General features: G+C 40.6%; 1 protein-coding gene across 2 annotated transcripts in view; it reads right to left on the minus strand.

Annotated features, from left to right (window-relative positions):
- Positions 1 to 472: 472 nt before the first annotated feature.
- insc (INSC, spindle orientation adaptor protein) overlaps positions 473 to 27,132 on the minus strand; it is a 63,037-nt gene continuing 36,377 nt past the window's right edge. The window contains exons 3-13 of one of the 2 annotated variants that reach the window (XM_023342372.1): positions 25,287 to 25,653; positions 24,236 to 24,288; positions 22,100 to 22,223; positions 21,648 to 21,761; positions 13,057 to 13,182; positions 6,474 to 6,645; positions 6,150 to 6,328; positions 5,931 to 5,997; positions 4,683 to 4,838; positions 2,878 to 2,954; positions 473 to 1,209 (exon numbers count right to left, since the gene is read on the minus strand). In XM_023342372.1, coding sequence (XP_023198140.1) covers positions 1,081 to 1,209; positions 2,878 to 2,954; positions 4,683 to 4,838; positions 5,931 to 5,997; positions 6,150 to 6,328; positions 6,474 to 6,645; positions 13,057 to 13,182; positions 21,648 to 21,761; positions 22,100 to 22,223; positions 24,236 to 24,288; positions 25,287 to 25,653 — 1,564 coding nt within the window. In that variant the 3' untranslated portion in view covers positions 473 to 1,080. The remainder of the gene's footprint in view (positions 1,210 to 2,877; positions 2,955 to 4,682; positions 4,839 to 5,930; positions 5,998 to 6,149; positions 6,329 to 6,473; positions 6,646 to 13,056; positions 13,183 to 21,647; positions 21,762 to 22,099; positions 22,224 to 24,235; positions 24,289 to 25,286; positions 25,654 to 27,132) is intronic. The other variant, XM_005807462.3, reaches the window with a different exon arrangement.

The following is a 27,132-nucleotide window of genomic DNA, read 5'->3' on the forward strand; positions in this document are numbered from 1 at the left end:
CTTTTTTTTTTTTTACCCTATTTTACCTTTTGCAGGACTGTGACCTGCCTGCTGTTGTTTAAAATCTACTTAATAGCCAGAAATGCAAAACAGATTTAATTAATTAATGGGCAAAGTATTCCTGAAAAATGTCAAAAAACACAGTCTTGACTTGCACAGATAAAGCAAGGAGAAATTGTTTTATAAAAAGAAAATGTTATTCAAACTTGAAGAAGAATATTTAAATAAAAATCACAATGAAAAATAGAATTTAGTCAGAAATACCTGAGTTTGTAGTCAAATTTCTCTCTTTCAACCTCTTGCTGAAATGGGGCTTTCTTTTTCATTTTACCTTGTCCTGCTCAGACTGCAAACACACTGATAAAGGTTTTTCTCGGCTACTATAACAACTCAACCAAAAACATATACCACTCAAAGAAAAGAAAAAAAAGCAATACAGAACAACACACGGAACTCTCTGACAAAGAACGTCTTTATTTAATGCATTGCATACGATAATGGTATATCTATATAAATAAAAAGCATTTTTTTAATTTAAGATTTATTTCACAACTGTAATATTTGTTAATGGCAAATAGGTTTAAAGAAATAACGTAATGTGCCAATGTTTTTTTCTATTTTTTATTTTTTACAATCACCTCATATTTCTGACTCTGTCTTAAACAAACGCTAAAATGATGTGACCTTTCAGGTAAAATACACTCATCACACAAACAATGACAAACAATCTTTGAAACACCTTTGGTTCAGAAGAACAAAAAGAAAAAGCACAGTGACAGAATAAATCCAGAATTTGCACAATAATTACTGGCATATTCAATTTCCCGCGGAATAAAACGATAAGCTCTTTTTAACCTTGCGCACTGTAAACAATGAATACATTTACAATGACTACGGTCGTGTTAAGCCGTACATTCATCTCTGGGCATGCATATAATTATGTGTTCTGCATACTCCGTGGGGCCAAATCCACGGTCGAACTCGGCGAAAACCGACAAAAGTTTCACTCGAAAGTTCAAACCGATGTGCGCGGATACGGCTCTGATGACGTCCTCCGTCAGGGCTGTAATGTGCGGCTCGTCATACGAAGCTCTCCTCCATGTTGGAGCACAGCAGGAAAGAGTCGACCAGCCGTGGTTTGATGAGCTGGTGGTGGTCGGCCGCCTCGATGCTGTCCGGGCAGCCCGCCGCCAGCCTCCTCAGAGCCGCCTGGAGACACGCAGGCATTACGCATGGGCAGAAATAATGCTGTGCATTGAGATCACATTAAGATCTTGCTGTTCTGGGTGGTTGCAGCAACACTACGTCATTTTCCGTAACATTGTGGAAAACGGAGGCGTATAACTTGGGCTGTATGGTGCAGAGTCAGACCTTTTGTGCGTTTTGGCTTATATCTATAATTCATTTTGATTAATCAATGATAGATTTTAACACTTAGCTTAAGTGTAAAACTTAAGCAAAGCTAATTGTAAGTACTTTTTCATGCAATTATTCACTTTCTTTTTTTTTTCTAGCCAGAACCTTTGCACACATTTCTGGTACGCCCATAAATCTGACGCACATCCACAAACAACTGGAGTGGATGCCACCGAAAGACAACATGTTGGGTTAAATCTGTTATTAGTACGTTAATTTTGATCAGGCAATGATAGATTTAACACTTAGCTTAAGCGCTATGCTTAAGCTAACACATAATAGATTTAAAGTGTCGACACATTAAAAATTTTAACGCATTTAATCGCGTCTTTTCTTGTTTGTTTTTTTTTAACATACAAAGGATCCAGTTGGAGCCTTTTTTCACATTTCTGGTACATCCATAAATCTAATGCACATCCACAAACAACGACGTACAACAAGTCTTTTGGTCCACTGGGAGTTCATTTTTTCTTCAAAAAACGATCTGATGGGACTAGGGTTGTAACGATTCCTCGAATGATTCGAGTACCTCGATTGTTAAAATTCCTTGGGGCAAATTATCTGCCTCAAAGCTTTGTTAAATTATATTTCATTATTTTGTGTGTCGGCTGATTGACTATGTTGTGCAAACCTCTCACTTCTGCCTCTGAGTTGTTGCTAAGTGCTAAAATCATTGTTAAAGGGTTAATAGAGGAGCAATGTTGTGATAACTTCCTGAAGGCAGAGTTTCAGAAAGAGCGGGAGCTTCTTAAAGAGACAGTGGCCCAATTTTTTAAAAGTTGTAACAACTGAAGGCAACATAGTTACTTGACTGTGCTATAAAATGGAACAATATGCCTGGAAAATACATAACACTGCCGCTTTAAGGTTGGAAATGATCCGTAGGAAGCTCTGCGTCCTTTGAAGGCCGACATAGACGCTGCGCTGGCGCTGCCAGACCCCTGGCTAAAGGGATAAAATGGAATTGCATTAATGTGAAAAGACTGACAAGTAAGGGCATTTCTCAGCCCAATTAATCCTCTAGCCAACGTGCACTTGAAATCCTCACATCATAATCACTACTGTCAGATTTAGAGGAGGATAAAGCTCTTTCTTATTCTATATGCATTCTGTGACTAAACACGTTTAAGACGATGCGGACCCTCTTCTGTATCTCGGCTTGAAGTTACCGAGCTCGTGATATATTGTCACGCCTCAAACATTTGCCTCGTAGAAGTAATTAAGTCGGACCTTGGCTCTTTGCACCCAACTTCAGCGCGCCTGCCAAATAATTCTACCGCTACGCCACGGAGATTCTTTATGGCTGCAGAGGAGAATGTCTGACATTAAATGGAATAGGCAATTTGAATGTTTTGAAAGAGTTTTTTTTGTCTTGAGGACACAGGGTCATTTGAAAGCCATTCAGAGCTCTGAAAGAACACGCACAGAAGCATATAGAAACAGCCGACATGTTCCACCTACCAGGCAGGCCACCAGAACGGAGTCACTGTTATTTCTCTCTGTGGGGGAGCGGCACAGCTCAATGAGACGAGGGACGGCTGAACACAGTGGAGACACACACACACGCCCACACACACACACACACACACACACATTCACTTCTAAGAATATAGCTCTTAAGAACGACATGAAACACTGTGGCTTGTTTCGTCTGTTATCATTTCTGATGGACAGGATTTGAATAAAACCAGGCATTCAGAGCAGGTGAGAAGTTTTATGGTCACTAGTTGTATTTCCATTAGACACACCGATCCGATATCAATATCTGTATTGGTCCCGATATTGACAAAAATTCTACATCAGTATTGGTGACAATTTGGCCAATCAACAGGGGCAACTCTATCCACTCTAATTCTATGCTTTGTACTCTAAGCGACGTAATAATTTATGATTTATTTTACATTATGATTGTAATTCCTAATTGCACTTTCTGAACCGTTTGAGAGAAGGTTTGTTGCAGTTTATTTTTACGTGTTTGAGCCAAATAGTCAGTTTCAGTTTCTCTATTATTTATTTTAGATTGTCTGCTATACTCCTAATTAAACTGAGCAAATTAAAGTTGTGTTGTTTTTACATGTTTGTTAGCTTGTGGCGCTATTGGTGTATTTAAGTGTGATGTACTGGTGCAGAGTTACCAAATACATTTGTGATCATGTCTGTGTAAAAAGAAATGTTTCAAGTCAGTTCAGCTCAGTTTTTCTGCATTGGATTGGTATCAGCGGATACTAAACCTCACGTATCGTATTGTATGTGAAAAAAGTGTCCTTTCACCATATAATTGTGCAAATTGGAAATCTGAAAATAAATTTGCTGAACGGAAACACAGCACTTTGAAAAAATAACTGTTTTACAATAAAACGTTTTGTGCTAAGATGAGGTGGTTGTTTGGCGGTATCGAGATGAGTGTATTCCACAAAACTGCAACAGAAACACTTTTTATTGCATCACGAGTCAAATGATCAACAACAGGATGTTTCTACTGGCGGAAATGACAAAGAAGAAGAGAGGAAGCAGCTTGAGGATGAAGGCTCGGCATGTTTTTTATTGACTTATAGTGTGAACAAGCTAATTCGCATTTTTACTTGTGTCTCTTATTTATCGGAAACAACACAATTGCAAAATTGTGTTTTATTAACAAGTTCTGTGCTCATTTGTAATGGAAATGCAGCTAGTGATGCATATCACATTTGACACATCTGAACCATTCTTTTCACAATATTTACTGACTTTACAAACAAACATATTTGATGACTTTTCTGAAACAAGAACTGAGTGCTCATGTTTGAATTAATTGTGAATTTTCTTATTCAAACAAGCTCAAATTGATACATATAGGCTAAAACATACAATTTACAAAGACACCGATGCTGATTTCCACCATGAAAGCAAAAATAAAAGCTCAACAGGAAGTCATGATTGTAATAAGTCATAGTTGAGTCAGCTTTTTTTTTCTTATTTTTTTACAAGTGGAGCATAATAACTAGTTAATGTGTGTGACAAAAGAGGAACATTTAACAAATAAGCTTTAAAAGCATCTCTGCACATTTGCCTTAGTTTACATGGCTCTTTGTTTCTTTCATTGATTGTTCCTTTCTTTTTTAAAACACTGAAGTTTATCATTAGCCCTGGACTCGGAGAGCAGTTGCCAATTTTAGATCTTTTTTAAATGCTTCATTTTCCTGTTGTGTTTTTTTTTTCCACCTGTTTTTTTTTGTTGTTGTTGTTTTTTAAAGGAGGAGCCGAACCAATGCAGTGTGACCTTTCACCTTTCAGCTGGATGGCGGTGTGGGCCACATCAGGGTCTCTGCTCAGACGGGCCAAAGTGACCGCAGCTTTCTGCTGGACGCGCTCGCAGGCAGCCACCTCTGACGGGTTGGAGGACGAGGGTTTCTCCCCCAGCAGCAGCAGCAGTCTCTCTATTCCTGGTGGGAAAGAAAATACAATGACTCGTTTAGAAAGAACAGAAGCATCACTTGAACTCAGCAGAAAGACTATAAAAACGGTATTAATAAGGAGCAGTTTGGAAAATAGTCAGCCTCCGAAACATTAGAAATACTTCAGGTCGCTCGAAGTTGGTTACTTATAAATAATTTATGAGCAGAACGAATATAATAATACATGAGTTACTAACTAATACTCAAACTCTTGTCAGGCTAACTCCCAAAGATGACTAGATGCTGCCTTCTGGTGGAAGAAAAAAGAACTACACTCCATTCAGTCAACTTATGTAAATGTTTTAGCAGTTTTTTTCATTTTTTTTTTATGTCTGCAGGAGGGTTAAATATTATCACGTTCCGAAAATAACAGCCTAAGTAATTTTTTGCCAAAAGTTATTTTTTTGTTTTTTGCCATAATGACCTTTTGATAATAAGGAGGCGGTCATTTTTTTATTTTTGCAGAAAAGCTGTTGGTAAAAAAAACGACGACATGCTGAATGAAAGCAGAGATGCATTTAAAATGAATCCCAAGGAAAATCTCCATTTGTTACGAAAATTTTATTTCACACAGAAGAATTCACAAAAAAGTTCTTAAACTTTTGATTGGAGAATGTTTACTAAGAGGTAATTATGCAGTGGGAACATTATCCAAGACGCAATGGTGACTCTTTTTTTTGCCACATTCATTTTAAATTTATTCTGGTAATATTAAAAATGTATTAGAGTATTCTTTTGACTTTGTCATACGACTTCATTCCTGTAATATTATGACTTTATTCTCGTAATTGAAATTAAAAGTATTGGCCTAACATTCTGTCGTTTAATTCACCTGACTTCAAAGTTCACATAGACAGAAGCCGTGGAACACGCTTGTCAAACAAGATGGCCGCCCTGACATCACAATGAACTATGGAAGCCCAAGAAATAAATTGGTTGCGAAATTTAAATCTTCAGAAACCAAAAATTAAGATTCATTGATAAAATTAGTTTGTGGTCCAGGTCTACAATAACAAAAGAAACAAAAACATGGTAGTAAAAAGGGAAAATATGAGAACACACAGCAGTAAATCTTATTACCTTGCTCTTGCAAGACTTCAGAAGCACACGACTCCAAAACAGAAAGATTTGCCAAAATTGTCACCACCTGAAGTTGAAGTGATGCAAAAATAAAAAAGATGAGTAAACGGCGTGTGTGTGTGTGTGTGTGTGTGTGTGCGTGTATGTGGGTGTGTGCGTGTGTGTGTGTGTGTGTGTGTGTGTGTGTGTGCTGGGGCCAGTTTCGGCTGCTTTCGGTACCTGGTCTTTGGAGTAGGGCGTGTCCACTCTCTGGCGGTCCTTGCAGGCCTGCAGCAGGATGTGGATGGCGTTCAGCTGCAGCAAGATCTCACACGCCATGCTGTCGAAGAATGTGATGTTGGCCAAGGCAGCAGAGGCCAGGAGGAACACTTCGCCACAGGAGGCGCTCTCGCACAGCTCTGGGAGAGGAAACGGCAACATTTTTACGTCTCGACAAGGCAACATTTGCTGCAACAAATTGTTGAAAAAAAAGAGTAATTTTTTAGTGTTAACAGAAAGTTTTCTGATGCAGATTTTTTTTTTTTTTTTGCCGTCACCACTCACTGATGAGCGCTGTGACGATGTCGTGCATGCTCTCCAGGAAGCTGGCCAGGTGCTGGGTGGAGGTGTGGTGGGGTGACGTGATCTGGGCCACCACGGCCGCAGCCTCGGCCCGGGCAGCCTCCACGCTGCTCTCATCGGTCAAGATGTCTGCCAGGCACAGGATCCCGTCCACCTGCAGGTCGGTCACAAACACACCTGACTAGGTCAGTGGAAAGGGGCAGCATTATGTGTTTTCCAGCAACATATGATCATTTTTGTAGCGCAATCAAGAAACTGTTACCCGGAGTTGTTGAAAAACCTTGCATTCATCAAATGTGACTTAAAAGAAATTAATCTGACTTAGTAATTTAACACCCTTAAATTGGGCCTCTGTCTTTTTAAGAAAGCCCTGCTCTTTCTGAAACTCCACCTTCAGGAAGTCACAACGTTTTTACCAGCGCTGCACTGAGAGGAAGCTCCTGTAATTAGCTCAGGTGGTGTTTGCTAATTTCTGCTAGCTAGTTTGAAGGAGTTGAGTGGAGGAGTCACAGGGGGAGGGCTGATGTTCGAGGTGAAAACTCTGAAGCTTGGAAACAGAGGCTCCTTGAAGGCGGAGCGAGGTCTGCCCAGGCGTTTTGGACTGTCACGGTTGCAATGGTATCAATGGTTACCATGGGGATTAGAGGATCGCTCAAATAGGCGTAAAAAAATCAAGGGAACACTGCAGGCATAGGCGTAAATCCCAGGGGGGCTGGGAGGGATTCACAGCCCTCCCCGGACCCCCCAATCTTGGAAAAGTCTAGAATTGCCCCCCCCCCTAAAAAAAAATCATAGAAGAAATATATGATGGGCATCGGCCTGGTTTTATGCCTCATCGGCTTTAGTGGAGGAGTTCGGCACCAGTGATGGGATTTTCGGCTCCTTTTCGAGATGCGGCTCTAATGGCTCTTCTTATTGTGGAGAGCCGGCTCTTTCGGCTCCCAAACGGCTCCCCACATATATTTTTGACATTATTTATTAATTAATAGCTTAAACCTAATTTTATAATATTTGTTTCATTATTGACATTGTTAAGCACTTATGATGAGTAAAAATGCCGCATAACAATGCTTTATAAATAAACCTTTTATTATAACCAATTAAATTATCACAAAATAGCACCACTTCCACAAAAATAACTTAAAATAAATTAAACAGTTAAATATAAATACAAACACCCACCACAATACGAAAAAGTATCAAAGCAGCTTCATAACAGAAAAGGTGCCACAATACAAATATCAAATAATATTCAGTGTTATGTGTGACTGGTCAGATGTGTGGAGCACACGCTTGACATGAGGGCAGTGGACCGACCGAGGGAAAAAAAACTCTCCGCTCTAGCACTGGCAGAAGAGCAAAACGCGCAAGGAGAGGGAGAAGGGGGAGGATAAGGGGGGAGAGACAGCGAGGCACCGCAGGACAAAAAAAAACGATGTGGGGAAAAACTATCGGCTCTGGCACTTGCAGAGCACAAGCACAATGACAGGGAGGCGGAGAGACAGTGATATACTGTAGAAAAAAACCCGGCTCCCAAATAGGATCCTAAAACGGCTCCCATTGTGGAGCCGGTTCCAATCGTTCACTTCAAAGAGCCGGCTCTTAGAGCCGGATCGTTAGCGACCGACACATCACTATTCGGCACCAAAACCGAAGATTTGCTTCAATGTATGAAGATGAAAAACTCATTGAATCTTTGTATGACTTGTTTTGCATTTTGTCACAACACAGCCAAAACATTTAAGTGTGTTGAACTTGGATTTTATGACAGAGCAACACAAATTAAAACAAAATCCACATGGTTTTGAACTTTTTCACAAGCAAAACTCTGAAAAAGTGACGATAAACCAATAAAACATAAGTTTTGTTTGCTGTCATGTAGAAGAATGTGAGACCTGTAATTTACCTTAAATTTATGTTTGGCATTCATGCAAAACACTGGGTGTGTGTGTGTGTGTGTGTGTGTGCGTGTGTGTGTGTGTGTGTGTGTGTGTGTGTGTGTGTGTGTGTGTGTGTGTGTGTGTGTTGTTGTTGTTAAAGCAGCAGGGACAGTGAAACTGTGCAGAGTTAATTTGAAAAAGAATGAATCTAAATATCCTTGAGTGTCAGCATGAGGCTTTTATTATATTGTTTATTAAGTTGTGAAAATCTCTTGCAGTTTCTTCTTCTTCTTCCCAATTATGCACCGTTTTGTGTTGGTTTGTCATATTAAATCCTATGAAATACACAGAAGATTATGGAAAAATGTGGAAAATGCTATTAGCAAAGTTCAGCATTTACTTTCATGAGTGATGTTAGAGCAGTATTTTTTAAAGTAGGGGCTCTGGCCACCATGGGACGCTGTGGAGACCTCAGAACGCTAGAGGAAAGATAAGTTAAAACATTTTTTTTTAAAACTGCAAAAATAAATACAATCACATAAGAAATATTTTAATCTGATTTTTTATAAGTTTTTTAAAATAGGTTTTATATAATTTTTATAAGTCCTTATTATAAAATATAAGTTAAAATAACTTAATGAAGTGTTATTTTCCATGCTCATGTTTCTGATTGGGTCCCAGTCTAATTTATTATTTGTTTATTTATTAGCTCTTTAAGCTAGCAACCTCAAAACGGACAAGTTTCTCACAAAAAAGTCTATCACACTGCTGCAAAAACCTCTTAAGAACTCATGACCACCTAAAATCAGAAATTATGAGGCAGGATTTCTGTTAAACAAATATAATAATTATTCAATAGTGAATAGAACTGAGAAGAAATGTTCTGAAAGTTGATGTTTCTTTACATATTTTGTAGCATTGTCTGTGGGTTTGGAAATGGGCTTAGCTTCCGGAAGCGAATCCTTTTTCGGGTCCCATGTTTAGGAAAAGTTTATAGAGAGCCGATTCCTGAGCCTGTCATGCTTTAGAACCGATCATCCACCAGGGGGCAGTGTTGTTCAGTTTAAAGCGCACCAGGAAACATCTGTTAACTTGTGCCTGTATTAGACCTTAATGATGAGCTGTTTCTGCGTGGATGTAAATGTTGGAATGCAAAACACAGCAGAATAAACTAAAGTGCATTTTTACTTTGGGGTTAACCTACACATGTGTGGGAAAAACTAATTAGCTTTGCATATTAATTAGCTGTTTCTGACTCTGCTGTGGTCCCAGCAGTGTGTTCCCACATTTCCCATGTGGGAACACACTGAACCAGAAGCTGCTGGGAGCTCAGCCTCCAACCAGATATGCCTGAAAACTAGAAGTTTACCAACAAACATCTCAAGTGGAGCCGGCTGTCAGCTCTCAGCCTTCCACACCTGTCAGTCTTATCTGCAGACGAGCATCAGCCCGCCGAGCTTCACAGGACAACTTCCTATTTTTGTCTCTGCGGACGTCAGCAGCGCTGCACGACAGCGGCCCACTGACGTGGAACCGTTCGCTCTCCACGCCCACGTTTATCTACCGTTTCATCCTCCCCACCCCAACCCCACCACCAGCCGGACCACCCTACCCCCTCCTCCTCCTTCGTAAAACTGGATGTTCCCCCAACTCCTCGTTTACAGGACAGTAAATGTATCTGCATCAATCTGTTCGCCCAGTCGTCTTTACATAACCGTCAGACGCGCCAGATAAGTTAGAAGAAAGTTGGCGCAACGTAAACCTGGGAGCTTGGCATCAGGAAATAACAAGGACAAAACATATTTTTATGATTTGATGTTATTATATTAGAAAAAAGTTTGTGTTGTAGCTAAAGGCCTTTGACATTAAGAAAAAAAATGCTCTGCCTGCTTCAGTCTGTGACAATATTTACACAGGATATGAAAAGTAATGCAGAAATGTTCACCTATTCAACTTAAGCAATGTTGTTTTTCAACAGATAATTGAGAAATAACTCAATTATAGACAAAAGAATATTTTGTGTGTTAGTTTATAAATCACTTATGGGCTCAGCATCAAAATACCTTAAAAACCTGTTGTCATAGTAACAATCTTCCATACCTCTCTGGTCTTCTGGTTCTGGTCTGCTGTGCATCTCCAGAACCAGAACCAAGCATGCAGCAGTCAGCTTCTATGCACCACAGATCTGGAACAAACTTCCAGCAAACTGCAGAACTGCTGGAACACTGAGTTCCTCTAAATAAAGGCTGAAGACTCACCTTGCCAGTCCTAATAACTGGAATAACTGGAACCTGATCAGTTATCAAGTTCTGATGCCATCATAATTCTGACGATGGCATTTGACTAAATGTAATGTTTATTGCTTGCTTCATAATTGATGACTATATGATTTTTTAAATTATTATGTAAAGCACTTTGAAAGCAAACAAGCCTTTATTTTCCACATAACTACTGCCTGTGTTTAAACAATTTTCCAAAACATGCACATTTCTCTTTCTTGTAAGCCCAGCAGCCGTCTTCTGCCGGCTAACTGGTAGTGCTCAGCAATAGGTGGGGGTGGGGCTGTGATGTCACTCTGACACTTCCTCTGGCATGCCATTACAAGGACTACAAATTGCAGGAACACCATGATGAAAAATGTTTGTGTTGGTACACCTTGAAACCAGAAACAGAGTGTAACCATAGCAACACAGCTGGTGTTGCCCCCATAGCTTCAAACTTCCAAACCAAATGCTACTGTCTTCCTTTCTACCTCATCCCTCATCAATGAGGAACCTTCTACAATGTAGCATCATAATGACGGCAGTAAGGGCTGGAGTTTTCTCTACACCTGCGTCTTTCCTAGCTCAACACAGACAGGTGTCTTTCTCAAGCCTGAGCGATCGGCGGGTAGCGCTCCGTAGCTCAGACCCGCCTGACAGCTCCCCCTTCGGGACTGGCTTGCTAATCCAGGGCGGACTTTGCTTCCCGACGAAGCGCCTTCACAGTTGGATAACTCCTGCCTTTACCAGCTGCTCTTTCCGCCAACAGACACCGCTGCGGCATCATTATTCGCGGGGATCGTGTTGCGTTTCGTCTCTCCGGCTCGGCTGCTGTTTATTTTGGGTTTATTTTCTCCTAAGAGAATGAAGGAGGACAGACAATAAGGGATGTCTCATTAGCTCTCTCTCTGCCTGCCACGCCCTCTTTGCTTTGCATGCACAAACGCCAACAGGGTTGGCCAGTTCAGCTCAGTTCGGTCCTGGTGTTTGACCTGTCAGCTTAGCATTCAGAAGCTCTAACTCAGTGATTCTCAAACTTTTTTCAGTGATGTACCCCTTTAAAAATATATTTTTAGTCAAGTACCCCCTGACACGGGCAAAACATTTTTGGAATTAAAAAGGGGTACAGTGCTGTAAAATCACTGTCTGGTTTATTAAAGCCAAACAACTTATATCAGTGAACCTGATAAATACATCCATATTGCAAACATTGCATGGTTAAACAAAAAAGAAAAACAGAAGACGGTGACCACCAGGAAGGTATAAAACCAGTCAAACCGTTTTATTTTAAAGGATATTGAAACTAAATACTGAATATAAAATTCAGTACATGAACACACATTTATATTTTATCGAACTTTTCACAAAATAATTTTTCCCAAGACTTATTATGAGGAGCCTACTGATTTTTTAAAGATATTTTGAAAAGCTTCACGTACCCCCTGCAGTACCTCCACGTACCCCCAGGGGTACACGTACCCCCATTTGAGAACCACTGCTCTAACTAATGACCTCATTAATAAGCCCAACAGAGCCTGACCGGGAGTCATGTAAACAAACACTCACTTTATCTAGTCATCATATAGCAGATGTTGTCTTTCTCATAGTCTGACAGTTACACAGCAGAGTTTCATAAAACGCGTTAGGAAATTTATTCTCAGGAAGTCAAATGACTACAAATATGAAAGTGCTGAAGAGAGGCGTGCCACAAAAGGTTGGATGCAACAGTGACATCCCAAATTGCTTTCACCTAGGCGTACCCACTACCATTTTGCTATAACATGAGGCAAAGTGGATCAGAAGTCCAAAACATTCTTTAGACCTGTCTCTTTCTACCTAGCTTTACTTTTTGCAGGTGAGGTAGTTCTGTTGATGTCTTCCAGCAATGAGCTTTAGCGTACGCTAGAATGGTTTCAATCTAAGGCAGTGATACTCAAATAACTGAGCCAAAAAATATAAGCCACCCCTAACTTATGGTTATGAGAGATACAACATGACCGAAAGAATGAAATACTGGATCGACACACTAGAAATAATATTCCATTCCTTCGTAGGGTGGCCTCATCCAGCCGTAGAGATAAGGGTAGGAGTGTCATCATCCAGCGGGAAATCCAGTGAGATCGAAAGGAGTCATTAGAGTTATTGCCCTCTGGAAGATTTCCGAGCATATTCCACAGATTTAGAATTCCCTCAATCCCACCTGACCTGGGATTACCATGAGATTCGTAAGAAACTGAAGAGAGACGAGAGAAATGTTACTCCCATAACGCTATCTTGAATAAGTGGAAGAGATGTAGTGTAGTGTAGAGTGTAGATGGATGTTTGATCTCAGACTGTGTTCTTTTGAACACACCATAAAACAGATGGAGAAGATGTTCCTCACAAGCAGATAATGAAAACTGTGTGTGTTAGAGACAGATGTACCTTGTCCAGCTGGTTGATGCCCTCTTCTACGCAGCAGATGGAAGCCACCGTTCTCAGAGCGTGAGCGTAGAGGTCTCTGAAGCGATCCTGCCTGCAGATCTTGAACAGGGCCACCACAGCACCTTCCTGTATGCAATAAAAAACACCATTTAATCTACAGCCATCGAGAAAGACTGTTGTTAAGACTCGGGGCCAATCGCTTCATGAAACTGAGCCTGCATGCGTATTGAAGTAATTGATTATCAGCTGCAGTAATCAATTACATGGCAACGATAAAATATGTTACTCATGAGCATAAGGTTACGTTTTATTCACTGGTTTGTCAGAATTATTTTTCATTGGTGCCTATCTCCAGCAGTCATTGGCCGAAAGGCCTTGTACCCCCTGAACAGGGTGTCCGTCACAGGGCAGATCTGTGTTAAAATTGTATCACATTTTGTTTAATATGTGCAATAATGTTCTGTCTGTTGTATTCCACAGAAGAAAAAGTTTTTTATTAACAAGTAATGTATTAACAAAACCATCTATTTACAAAAAAAAGTTCAAAAGACAATGACTGGGGCTGAAAAGCCCACACATAAAGAAAACTTGCCTGTCTCCCTTATGTGCTGCTCAGGTTATTCACGTTGAATACACTAGAACATTCTGGAACTTTGTAAAAAAAAAATTAAAAAATCCTAGCATAAGCTATAGAAACTTACAGAAAAGCATAAAACTAACTGGAACATTCAAGAACTTATAGGAAAGTTCTTGAAGTTTATAAAATGTCCTAGAGAGAAGCTTGCTTTAGTCTGTCTGTAAACAGACGACCCACTGGGTGTAGCTTCTACCCCAGAGGAGGTAGTAGAAACTACACTTTGTAGTTTCTGCCCTGGGGTGAATTTCCCATTATATCTTCTGCAAACCTGCCAGCTGATCCGCTGTGAGAAGACTGTAGAGAACAATTGTGCTACATTCAGGCTGCGACTTTGCGTGATGAGAGTCAGAACGTAGGATATTCCCACGCAATCCAGCTGTCTGGATGTGCTAACCTGAAGAGACGGAGGCCTCACACCTCCACAGTCTGCAACACCTGTCGTCTCTTTCCAACCTGCAACCTCGAATAAAACTCCAGACGGTTTGGTTTCTCACTGAGTCACTGATAGAAATCCCAGAAATCTGTTTTCTTCGATTGGCATTTCCTGACTTATGAGAATTAGTGAACATCTGATTTTCTTCATGCTCTTTTGTCGCTCCCATCCTGAGGAGAAACTAAGAAAAGTGGCCTTCTGCGTTACAAGAATAGTATGAATATATTGCGAGAATAAAGTTTTTATTCTCGCAATATTATGACTTTATTCTCATGTAGTGACATTACTCTTGTATTGCTACGACTTTATTCTCATTTTATTTTGACTTTACGCTCATATTTCGACTTTATTCTCGTACGACTTAATTCTTGTGATAATTTGACTTTAAGTTTGTAATTATATTTTGTTCTTTTAAATCTTTTCTCGATATTAAGGTAATAGTGTTATATAAGAAGCGCTGCTAGTAGAGGGAAAACTTTCGGCCTCAAACTCAAACTAAATGTCTTCTCGTCGACGTCACACTTTCTCGTAACAAAATGAGACGCCACACGACACCGTCCGCTTTTGTTCTGCGGACGTGCATAATCGGACAAAATGACACATCAAATTGCTCCTTGCTACCCGGATCCAGAGCCAGCAGCGTCGTTCTCGGCCCTGGAGAGTCCAATGGACGTGAGATGACCAGCGGATTTGGCCGGCTCCACTCGGCGAGCCCGCCACCTGCAGAACCTCTCAAATCCCTCCTGCAGTTTGTTTTTTTTGATGTCAGCTGAAACAAGTGAAACTATGCACGTCTCATCAATGGGAACCAGTGAGCTGAGAAAAAAATCAAATAGAATAGATATGCAAGTCCGTAATAGAGGGCATTTTCTCTTTTGCTTGGTGTAAACAAACAAAAATAGCTTCTTCACTCGGTCCGTGTTCGGCGCAAAAGCGTCCCTCTGTCTAAACGGATTGGAAGCGACTGAATTGTATTCCCCGTGCGCACGGCTGGAATTACCTGGAGGAAGACGAAGCCTGTAACTACCACCATTATCCTAATAAGGCCATTATGCTGGACTGGCATGTCTCGTGTTGTGCTGGGGCCGTGCCGCTGAGGCTTGGAGTGGTTAATCATCCTGCCCTCCAGCCTGACCGCTCTTCCCTGTTCGCTGCCTACGCAGTCCCGCTCTGCATTACCTGGCAGGACTGTCGCCGCCGTCACACACGCTGCAGAAAAGCTCAGGCTTCTGATTTAGGCTGCTCAGGTTGGTCCCTGTCGTTTCACTACGAAGGCAGAAGATATTCAAAAATAAATAAATGAAGGTGTAAAAACACGGTCCAGCTGGATCGGAAAAGAACTCGTTTTATTTTTCAGTGTGTATAAAGGTGGAGAACATTCTTTCCAAATAGATTTACTTTTGTCTTTTGCTGATTATATTTGAGGCGATAATTTTGGCCAAGCATATTCAGCAAGTAAAGGGATTTTATATGATTTTTTTCCCCCATTGTGACTGATTTCTATGACAGCGTAATAGGGTTATACTAAAAAAAATAAAAATAAAACAATTAAGTTAAAATGATACTAGAATAAAGTCATAACAATGAGAACAAAGCCATAAATTTACAAGAATAAAATCGTATTACAAGAAAAATCTCATAATTTGACTTTATTCTCGTAACTTTATAACTTTATTCTCATGCGACTTCATTGTCATAGATTATGCAGACAGATATTTGTAAAAAGACAAAAAAAAAGTGCACAAATTGAATTATATTTCATACAATTTTATTCACACCATGTCAAAAATATAAAGTGCCTATAAAGTATTCACCCCTTGAATGTTGGGCCATTTTGATTGCTTTCACAAATCAGTCATGGTCAACAAAATTGGACTTTTGACCAAAACAAAAAAAAAAAAAAAATTATCAAATAAAAACTGATTTCCTGATTATATTGTGGAGATATTAGTTTTCAATTTGACTTTGAACTTTTTTTTGTCTTTTTTTTTTATCCAAACCAGCCACGGTCAGCAAAATGTTGCTTTTTGGATAAAAAAAAAAGACAACTTTTTACAGCCATTATCATATTATTGTTTTTTATTACTATTATGCCACTCATTGTAAACCGCGCCCAGGCATCACTGACAGTAAAACACCAAGCATCACCATGCTTGACAGTTGCCTCACTTTGAAAAACTCTTTCCCTCCTCGTTGAGGTGAAAGGCCTCGGTCTTGGTCTCCTCTAAAAAAACATTTTTTTCTCGCTTAACTTGCAGCTGCATGCAGGAAGCAGCTAAATCTATTCTGAGGAAAAGTTTTGGCTTGTTCCTGTGAGCAGCTGCAAAGTTCAGTCCAGCTTATAGGTTTCGTTTCATTTGAGGGGGGGGAAACGGTTTGGATCCGATGGTTCAAATTTCTTCATCGAAATTAAAGATTCCAACAGAACGAGGATGCAACGGTCTTCCCAAAACGCTGACCTGCAGCCTCTTTAAATTTTTTGGAGCAATGCTTTAAAGCCAGTGCCTCGCCAGGAAGCCAATCAAATTGGAAGGAACTCTACTAATTTTCCCAAAAGGAGAGGTCACATCCCAGCTGGAGTTACACCAGAGTCTTGTGGGTTGCTATAAAAACCCTCGTGTTCGAGGTATGACTTGCTCATTGGGCATTTACCCATGCCTTAGTGGTAACGCATGTATATGTAGTGGTGTGCTTGAGAAAACCAGATCCACATCACTACCCAGATCAGTTTACTGTTTCCGGTTAAAATCATATTCCAAAATTTCAAATAGTTTCCTACCAGCTGTGGCGGAGCGACGGGAAACTAACAGACTCAGGCGTCACAATGTGCATGGAGATGATTCTGCACAACTGGATTATGTGAAAGAGCAGGTGTCCAAACAGTACGCCGTGTTTTAGTTTCGAAGGCAGCAGATGTTCTACATCCTGGTTGTAAGGCATTCATATTTAAACATTGGGGTCTAGTTGGTTGTTTCAGACGACTGCAGTGATGTCAGAGGCTTTAGATTGGTAGCCAAAACCAAAAAGGCGTGGAAGAAAATGAAAACTACCAGTTTAATGGATCAAAGAAGGGCCAAAATAGTAAAGGCTGAGGCAACAATCATCTCCAGGGTGATTAAAGGTCTACAGTTCCTGTGAGCACCGTAACAATCAGCAGAGACCTACCCGGAGTCAAGCTATCACCAAAACCCCACTGAAAATAACTGCACTAAAGAGAAATGGCATCGCATTTAATGGGTTGTTTTGGACATAAAATCACTGAAATCAAGTCAGTATGCACTGAAAAGTTTCCTTGAGTCAGCCATTAAGTTACAGAAATGTTGTTGTTTTTTTAATATATTTTTTTTTTACCCCTCCAGGGGGTCTTTTGTGGGCTCTAGTGTCCCTTATATGACAGTAGGCTGACAGGAAACGGGGAAGGAGAGGGGGGAAGACATGCGGCAAATATCGTCGAGTCCGGGAGTCGAACCCGCGACGGCCGCGTCGAGGACTCAAGGCCTCCAAATATGGGTCGCGCTAACTGCTACGCCACCACGGCACACCCCCAGAAATGTTTTCTTATACAATTGTATCTGACATACAGCTCCGGAAAATATCACGAGACCACTTACCATGATCAGTTTCTCTGATTTTACTTTTTATAGATATATGTTTGAGTAAAATGAACATTGTTCTTTTATTCTATGAACTACTGACAACATGTCTCCAAAATTCCAAGCAAACATTTTGTATTTATTAGCAGAAAATGAGAAATGGTCCAAATAATAAAAAAGATGCAGTGCTTTCAGACCTCAAATAATGCAAATAGAAACAACAACACTAACATTTTAGCTCAGGAAGAGTTCAGAAATCAATATTTGGTGGAAAAACCATGAAGTTTTCAATGGGCTTCAGTGCAGCGGTCTCTTAATTTTTCCACAGTTATATGTGTCGCACTACGACGAGACAGGAACAAGTCGCCTTAGCAGAAACAGTAAGACGATAACCGTCAATTTCTAAAAAAAGTTATTGAAGTCATGAAGAAATTACCCCACGCTTTAAATATACGTTTTGGAGATTTTAAAATGGTAAACTTGGTGCTTGAGTTCAGCTTGAAAGGGACACATGGCTAGCGCAATAATTATCCACCTTGAGACGCTATCATGCAGCCGCATAGTTTCGCTAAAACTCATATACGTTTCACAGATAACATTCTGGTAGCAGAAAGAGAGCGACAGGACATAAGAATAATCACATATCTTGAAGCTAACAGGCATACAGTTCTTCTGAGATGATGATATCCATCAGAAAGACACCAGTGGACCGAAAATACACCAAACTATGATCGGAGACATTCATGTCAGCGTGAGCAGCGCTGCGCCCCACACTGACTGACTGCATCTACAAACTGTAACACTTGAAATAAAGCAGTTATTAACATCAGGCCGACAGAAAACATTGTCTAACACGTTGTACGTAGGCAACCCTAGCGTACAGGGTTCACATGTGACTTCATAGCAAGGAGTGTTTTGGCAGCAGAAGATAGTGAGCTTCTGTCTCTATCTTCAAACAGAAGCTCACAGCCTCGTTGGAAAATGGAACAAAAGGAGAAAACATCTAAAAATATATATAAATAAAAAATAAATAAATATATATAAATATATATATATGTAAATATATATATTATATACAAATATAATATATAAATATATATAAATAAATAATATAACCAGACACACCTTTTGTCTACACACCGTCAACTGGCATGACTTCCCAATTGCACCAATTGACAGTCAGTGTTGGGGGTGGGACTAATATAAAGTAATGTAAATGAACAGTCTTTGTTCACACCAAGAGGTTCCCATCAAGTTTGAGGACAATTCTTCTGGAACTTTGAGGCCTGTTTTTTCTCACTAATCCTGTTTGCAAAGTCCCAACATTTAAATGGTCATATCCTACTTTTTTTTTTATTTGACCTCATTAGAAAGCTACGAATCCACACTTTCAGAATCTGTAAATAACTCTAAACGCCCCCTGGGGGAGACTTGTTCATGGTTTTCTCGTGGCCAGTCACATATCAGATTGGTTCATGCAGAAGAGGAATTACCCTGGAGGTTGATGTTTCTAACGTCACAACAACTCCAAACACGTTAAATGAGTAGCACTTTAGTTCCAGATCAATCAGATTAACATCACAAAGACACCATTCCAATCTGCAGACTTCAGTCCCAGAGAAAACTCCTCAGAAAGGCATCAAATAATTATTCCCAGTGCATTTCTGCGAATGGAAATACATGCTATCAAAATAACTGAACTTTACTCACTCTTTTAGGAGCACTGCCGTTATTAAAGAGCTCAAAATTGTTAGGTTATTTATGTCGATGATGAGTGCGTGTAAACTTCTGACCAGAACTGTAAATCCTATTTAGCTTACAGTTTATAGTTTGGTTTCTTGCCAGTTTCGCTCTGACTCTTATTCTTCTTCTCCTTACCCCCGCCCCTCCTTTCACTGTCCTTTTTCTAATTAAGGTAAAACAAACTAAGTGGATGCGTTGGAAATATTTCTGAGCTGCAGCAGCAAATCTGCAATGTGGCCCCATATATCACCGAAAAAGTGATCATTTCTGCTACTATAAAGCCAGACGATGGCTGCTTTTAGAGGAAAACTCTTTTGTTTCTCTCTCTCTCTCTCCCTCTCAGAGCATCTCCAGCTTTTCACAGATTGCTGGGCTTCTCGTTCGCTACTTCCCCGTCTCTTCCACCCATTTCACCCTCATTCCCTAAATGGAGCCCTCGGAGGACTGTTTCACTCACACTTCATGCGTCTCCATCCGTGTCTCCCCAGCTATACGGGCCCACACTGCGCGTAATTTGTTTCCGTCTCATAGTTTTATGAATCATTCTCTTCTCTGCTCTGCTGAGCTCGCTAGCAGGAAAGGAGGTGATTTAGAACGAGATTTACAAGCAGAAGCCTTGTCAGTGAGAGTTTAAGTTATTTTCTTTGAGATGACGCAACGCTGAACAAACGGCTTGTTTGAATTTTGGAGTCATAGTTTTGGTATTATTCTAGCTTTTGAGGTGCTAACAAGTTGCTCCGAGTTGTAAAAAGAATACTTTGTTGCTACAGCTACACATCAAAGCATTGGACTGAAATGGAAAAAAAAGTGAGAGCATTTCTACAGCATCCAAAACCAGAGGAAACAATCACCCAAACATGCGACGCTGCCCTCAAAATCAGAATTAAAACGTAACAGAGCTGCTCCAACACGTAACAAGTGCAATTTTGAGAATTAAGGATGATCAGTGTGATATTTTGGTGAATTTCTCTCCATATTTAAAGTTGCTTTTTTGTTCGTTGCTCATATTCTGAAGACATATTTTAGTGTGTTTCTGCACAGACATATTTAAAAGGCCAGTGTTATGTATTTTCTAGCCACATAGTTCCATTTTGTAGCACTATCAAGTAACTACGTTACCTTCAGTTGTTATGGAAATGTCTAAAATAAATTAATGGAATTTTACTTTGCATGTGACACCTTAAAAATGGGCCTCTGTCTCCTTAAGAAGCTCCTACCCTTTCTGACCCTACTCTTTCAGTTGCCATGACAACAATGCTTCCCTCTGCCATCCATTGATGTCATTTGCAGCCATTCTTAGGTGTCTGAACTAAGATGTAATTTGTACGATGAGCTCAGGAGACGCGGCGTTCCACCAGGTGTTTGCCAATCGCTGCTGCCGCTAGTCTGGAGGAGCACAGCTGAATAGCTGCCACAGGAGATTAAAGGATTTCTCAAACATGCATGAAAGTATTGAGACACCACTAAATGTATGTTTTTTTGATGAGAGAATAACATGATAACATGTCAGCCAACAAACTCCGAACACGCAGGTGAGTAAAGTCAGCAAGAACATTAAAACGTGACGAAGAGATCCGACACGAGGCGGATGATCCGTACCTCAGAGTGCTAGCGTGACAGGCAGCAGGAAGCTAATTAGCTCAGATAGCAGGTGGACGCATTTTGTATTGGGTATTCATTAGCGGCCACCAGCAGCCGAGCTCTCCCCTCCCCCAACCCGACGGTTCGGTCAGCGGCGCTGTGCTGGGAGTTAAATATGAGTGGATGGGCAGGTAAAGGCATGTGTGCAAACTGCAATTGTGATCTATGTCCATCGCTAATAGGAGCTGACAGTATTGATCTCGCAATCTGGCTGTAAAGGAAGCACACATATATATTTATATATATATGTATATATATATATACACACACGTGTGTGTGTGTGTGTGGCCATCAGGATGAGTCTTATCGAAGGAATCATAGAAGCAGGCAGGGGAACTAATGGTCAGTTGAGACATGCTGTCTGGTCTGTCTCGTCTTATCTGGTACTGAAAGAGCGAGGCGGCGTTGTGTTCTAGTCTGACTGGTGGCTACTCGCTAACGGTGAGTCACCACAGATCCCAGTTCTGAGACCAATCTCAACCCTATCAGGGTGAAGCCCCCTGAGCAGCTCAGCCAACCGGCTGCGCCGGTTTATCCGGACTACCTTGGCGATGATGCTGCAGAGCTGGGGTCCGTCCTGGGTGAGAGACAGCAGGTTGCTGATGGCGCTGCCGATAGTCTGAACACAGTCTGACGACTCGATCTGTTTGATCAGAACCTGCAAGGAAGATGAGACCTCAGGTCACCTCTGGGTGACAGAAGGCAAACAGATTGACGACAAGGGGGTGAATTCAAATAAAGGCGCGACTTGTTAAAATCGCATTTATTCGATATTTCTCTTACTCAAATTCTTTGGTATTAAAACATAGGAAACAATTATAACCCCTCATTGTAGTTACAGCTGCAGGTCTCTACCGGCTTTTCCTGTAAAGAACTTGCAGGCATGAAGCTCCTGCTGCTGTTTCTCTGCTCCGTGGCTTAAAGTTACTCTGTTACTATAAAGTCAGCATGACTGGAAAAGCTTTGGAAGGCAGGTAAACAAACACAGTCACCGACCCGGATCTCGTTGGCCAACGCCATGTCGATCATGTTGCTGAAGGAATCGCTGACGTCTGTGAGGATCTCATGGATCGCCTCCCTCATGGATTTAAGGAAGAATTCATCATCTGTGTGAAGGCACCTGCAGGAAAGAGGTTCAAATATCTTCACACACCGTCGTGGGGAAAATGAAGTAAATACTGTTTGATTCCAAATGATACTAAACACTTTTTTTTTTACTTTGAAGTGACCTCTGATGAACATGACACATTAGTTTATATTTCTATAAGATGCAGATGACATTTAGTAAAACCAGAAATTATATAGAAACTATGTGTCATCAATCTACTGTTTTAGTGATCATCAGCAAGTGAAAAAAAATCTGTCAAAAGAAGAGTTGACAGTTTGCTGGTCTACATTAAAGCTGCACTATGTAACGTTTATTTAAAAATGTATATATACATTTATTAAGTACCTCCTGCTCTTTCTGAGACTCTGAAATCAGAAAGTCATCACACCGTGTCTCCTGTATTAACACTTTAACGGGGAAATGAAAGAATTTCTCAAACATGAATGAAATAATGAAAGCAACACTGCAGATGTGTCTGTGGTGAGGGAATAACATGAGGTGAACTCAAAAAAGCAAATTTTACACAATACTGCTCCGTCAAATAATAAACCGTCATAATAAAAAAAAAAAAACGTTTTAACAGTCTTTCATATTTTTCAATTCCACTCAATTTCCACAAATTCAACATTAAAAGTACCAATAACATATATTCAATCTTTTCTTTGCTTTTGTTGTTTTCCACAAATATCAACACCCTGAAGAAGAAAATCGTCTTTTGCAAAATAGTTGAATGAATTTCTAGATTTGAAAACCTTAGAAAAGAAATTAGAGCGCTGAAAGTAACACTTATTTTAGCGGATATTTTATGAAGACGTATTGGCTGTATTTTGTCAAAAATAAAAGGATTACTAAAACAGGAGGAAGGTGTTGGGAGAAAAAGGCAGACTTTCATCGCCAGACCTTCAAACACAACGTTGGACCTCATCGTCCGCCACGGCTCGCGGCACACAAGAAGTCCTGAATCATAACAGAGCGGCCTACATAACATGAACTCCAATAAAGACCCTCTGGTGGGAATTTAAAAAAAAAAAGAAGCACACAAACACAAGAATATTAATGAACCGGAGGCCCTTGCCTGTGATGGGAGGGCTAAGATGCCCCAGGAACGGTGCCAGGAGCCGGTGTCAGGCTATGGATCACATTTACAGCAGGTCAGAACAGTTAAAGTGCGCTCCACTAAAAGACTGCAGCAGTCATTAAAAGTGGCGCTTCGTACTGAATTTGAAGAAACCGCCTGTAATATTAGCCGAGTTAAGCTACTTAAACCGTCCGTCTTTCGTTTGTTTATTGCGGAGAGGTTCTAGTTTTCAGAACCCAAATTGGCCCATATTAGCTGTAACTGCAATTTCATAGAAATGGAAATATTTTGAAGTTTCTGACACTTTTTGTCGGAGAACACTGAGCAAGTCTGGCTTGTGGCGGATGATAATGGGCTCCACTTGCGGTTTAGTCGTCGCAAAAACTAGGCGGCACTTTAACCCTTTAACTGTCACCCCAAATACTGTCACATGCAGGTCAAAGGGTCGATGGGGACACCGGCGTCCTCATGGCAGTTAAAGGGCTTTAAGGGAGATCGAGATTTTTCTGTTGAGACTCCCAAACTTTAAAACGAACTGCCTTTAAGCTTTAGTCAAGAATCCACACTTCCTGTGTCTAAGTGTCTATTAAAATCTCTTTTTTTCAATTGTTTTTGATCATGTTGATGTGCTATTTTATTGACTCTTTTAAAAATCGGTTGCAGTCTTGTGTGTTTTAACGTTTCTATTTTTATAAAAATCTTTTAGTATTTACAGCCCTTCAAGCAAACTTTCTGTTTTTAAATGTACTTTTTAAAATGGATTTGAGACTTACGAAAGATAAATAAATGTTTTCTCTTTTTTTGCGTCTTCAGTCAGTAGATGCATGTTACATTTTGATTTCTCACGTGTTGTTGTTCATTTAAGATTTGTCTTTTTCATAGTATGTGGATCTTTCTACTTTTTTCTTATTTTTCTTATATTCATTCTTATTTGTGTGTCTGTTACCTCTCCGTGATGCTAGTCAGCTCCATGCACTTTTCCAGCAGTGTTTTTTCATACTGCAAAAAAAAAAAAAAAAGCAAAGAGAAACAACATTTAAAGAAGCGTTTCAAAAAGAAAGAAAACCATAAAAAAAAAATCCTGTTAGCAATTTTCTACAATCCAAGTAGGGGGCAAATGAAGCATTTCAAAGACGTTTCTCTGGTCAGACCTTCTTGAAAAACGCCGTGTGTGGCACAAAACGAGTCAACACATCACAAACTGAACACGTGATTCTAGTGGCACACGGTAGTGGCAGCATAATGCTGTGTAGAGGAACTTTATTCTCTGTATATAAAAAAGCCAGTAGAGGCCCAAAGACGTTCAACTGTACCTGCAGCAAAATAGAATTCATCAAAGTACTGACTAAATGGCGATGAATACAAATGTGGGCCACACTTTTCAGATTTTTAAAAAGTCTAGGGGGTAAAAAAGCGTCATTTACTGTTCATTTGTACTACAAAGTATTAGAACCATACTAAGAACAAATACAAATATTAAAACAAAGTCATAATATTGCGAGAATGAAGCCATACTAAGAATAAATTTGTTGTATTGTATGAATAAAGTTGAAATAATATGAGAATAAAGTCACGATACTGAAAGGATAATGTAACAAAGTGAAAATAAAGTTGTAGTATTACATAAAGTCATATTACAATTTTATTCTCATAATATTATGCCCATTCTTGTAATACTATCACTTTATTCTTGTACGATTTTATTCTCAAAATCTTAGGACTTTATTCTCGTAATATTGTTGTTGTTTGTTTAGTTGGTTGTGTTTTTTTTTGTTTTTTTTGCGTGGCTTTAGTACTCCGTCACTTGCGATGCTTTTACTCTGTCAAAATAAAATTCTGTTCAAATCCATCAAAGTTCCAAAATGACTAAAAGTTCAAGTCGGAGCAACACTTTTGTGAGCCGCTTTATAACCAAACATGCAGAATGTGTACTCAAAGGCTCATATCGTATCCTCATCAATGTTTCTGGTGGAAAACCAAAGTCTAGCCTCACCCACCTTCTGCATCTCCGGCGGCGTGCTCCGGGCGGCGCTGTACTCGTGGACCAGCGAGCGCACGTGGCAGTTGGCGCGTACGGCCGTGCTGTGGACCCTCTGCCAGCGGCCTTTCTCCAGCCGCTGGAACATCTTGCCCAGCTCCGTGCTGACCACCAGCGCCCGGCGGAGGAGCGTCTGCAGGTTGTTCCTGGCCACGTGGTCGCCCGCGCCGATCCCGGACGTCACTATGAGCTCCCCCTGGTGGGAGTCTTCGTCCACCCCGATGGGCTTGGCCTGAAGGACGCACATGCACTCCACCTCGGTCATGTGGCGGAGGTCCTCCATCCACCGCTGGACTGAGTCCACCTGCAGGGTCTGCATGCGGGTACTGGAGGGGGAAAAAAATGAAGATATTTGTTGAGGCATTAAAAAAACAAAAAGCATTTAAAGGGACAGTTTCATGTAAAATTTACTTTTTGGAGCTTTGCTTCATGTTGAATTGTCATCAAAAAAGGACCTGGAGTGTTTTGATTCTTGTACGTTTGAGAAATCCTTTAAAGGGACTGTGGTATATATTTTCCATGCACATGATACCATTTTATACCACAATCAAGGACCTATGTTACCTTCAGTTGTTATAAAAATGCTGGAGATATCAAATATGACTTTAAAAAAAATGATTTCATGATTTAACACCCTGACATTGGGCCTGTGTCTCTTTAAGAAACTCCTGCTCTTTCTGAAACTCCACTTTCAGGAAGTCATCACATCATGGCTCCTCTATTAACCCTCTAACCACGTTTTTACCAACGTTTCATTGGGAAGCTCCTACGATGAGTTCAGCAGATTCTCAGTTTCACCAGGTGTTTGCTAATTGCTGCTGGCTGGTCTGTAGGAGCTGAGTGGGGGGCTGCTCTGTCCGCCTTTGAGGATAAAGCTCCTCCTCGGATCTGCAGCTTCCAAGTTTCTTAGCTTCCACCTCTGGGCCTCTGAGCAGCTCTCCCTTACCACCCCCACCCTCCCTCAGCTCCTTCAGACTAGCCAGCAGCAATTAGCAAACACCTGGTGAAACTGTGCATCAGCTGAGCTCATTATAGGAGCTACCTGCCAGTCCAGTGCTCCAACCAACACTTGTAAACATGTTGACTTCCTGAAGGTGGAGTATTGGAAAGATCAGGAGTTTTTAAAGAGACAGAGGCACCAATTTCAAGATATTAGCGTATTAAGTCAAGTTTCTTTTAAGTCATATTTGACATTTATAGCATTTTTATAACAACTGAAGTTAACAGTTATTTGATTGTCCTACAGGACTGTGAGGCTGGAAAATACATAACACTGCCCCTTTAAGTTAAGTTTAAGGTAGTATGCTTAAGTTTTAAGGAAGCCTCACTTGTTCTGAATATGAGCCTTTTGAACTAAAGGTGTGCCAACCACAAAGAAAGAAAAACAAACCGTGCGTCGTCACAGACTATAACCAACCATGAGCAGCTCGTTCTCCTCTACTCCATCAAAAGCAAAAACCATAAACATCCGTCGCAGCAATCAATGCGTGCGTCGCAGGTCAAATCCGTCAATACTCGCTAGCTTTTGTTTTTGTTGGCTCAACCCCTCAGTTCCAGCAGGTAAACACTCCCTCCCACTTCAATCTCTCCCAGCGCTGACCCTAATGACCGGAGGCTTTAGAGGGCGACGGCGAACCCCAGGCTTCCTGGAAGGATCTGGATCGATGGCCACAGCGGCCGGCCCCGCTTTGAGTCAACAGAGGAGGTTCTCTAATGAAGATGGATACTAGCTGCTTTCGCTCACTGGCCTCTTTCTGCGCCGTTTGGGCAATGCTGCGCCGCACATCGGCTTTTCTCTGGAAACA

The sequence above is a fragment of the Xiphophorus maculatus genome, chromosome 2, assembly GCF_002775205.1.
Source record: "Xiphophorus maculatus strain JP 163 A chromosome 2, X_maculatus-5.0-male, whole genome shotgun sequence".
NCBI classification, from domain to species: Eukaryota; Metazoa; Chordata; class Actinopteri; order Cyprinodontiformes; family Poeciliidae; genus Xiphophorus; species Xiphophorus maculatus.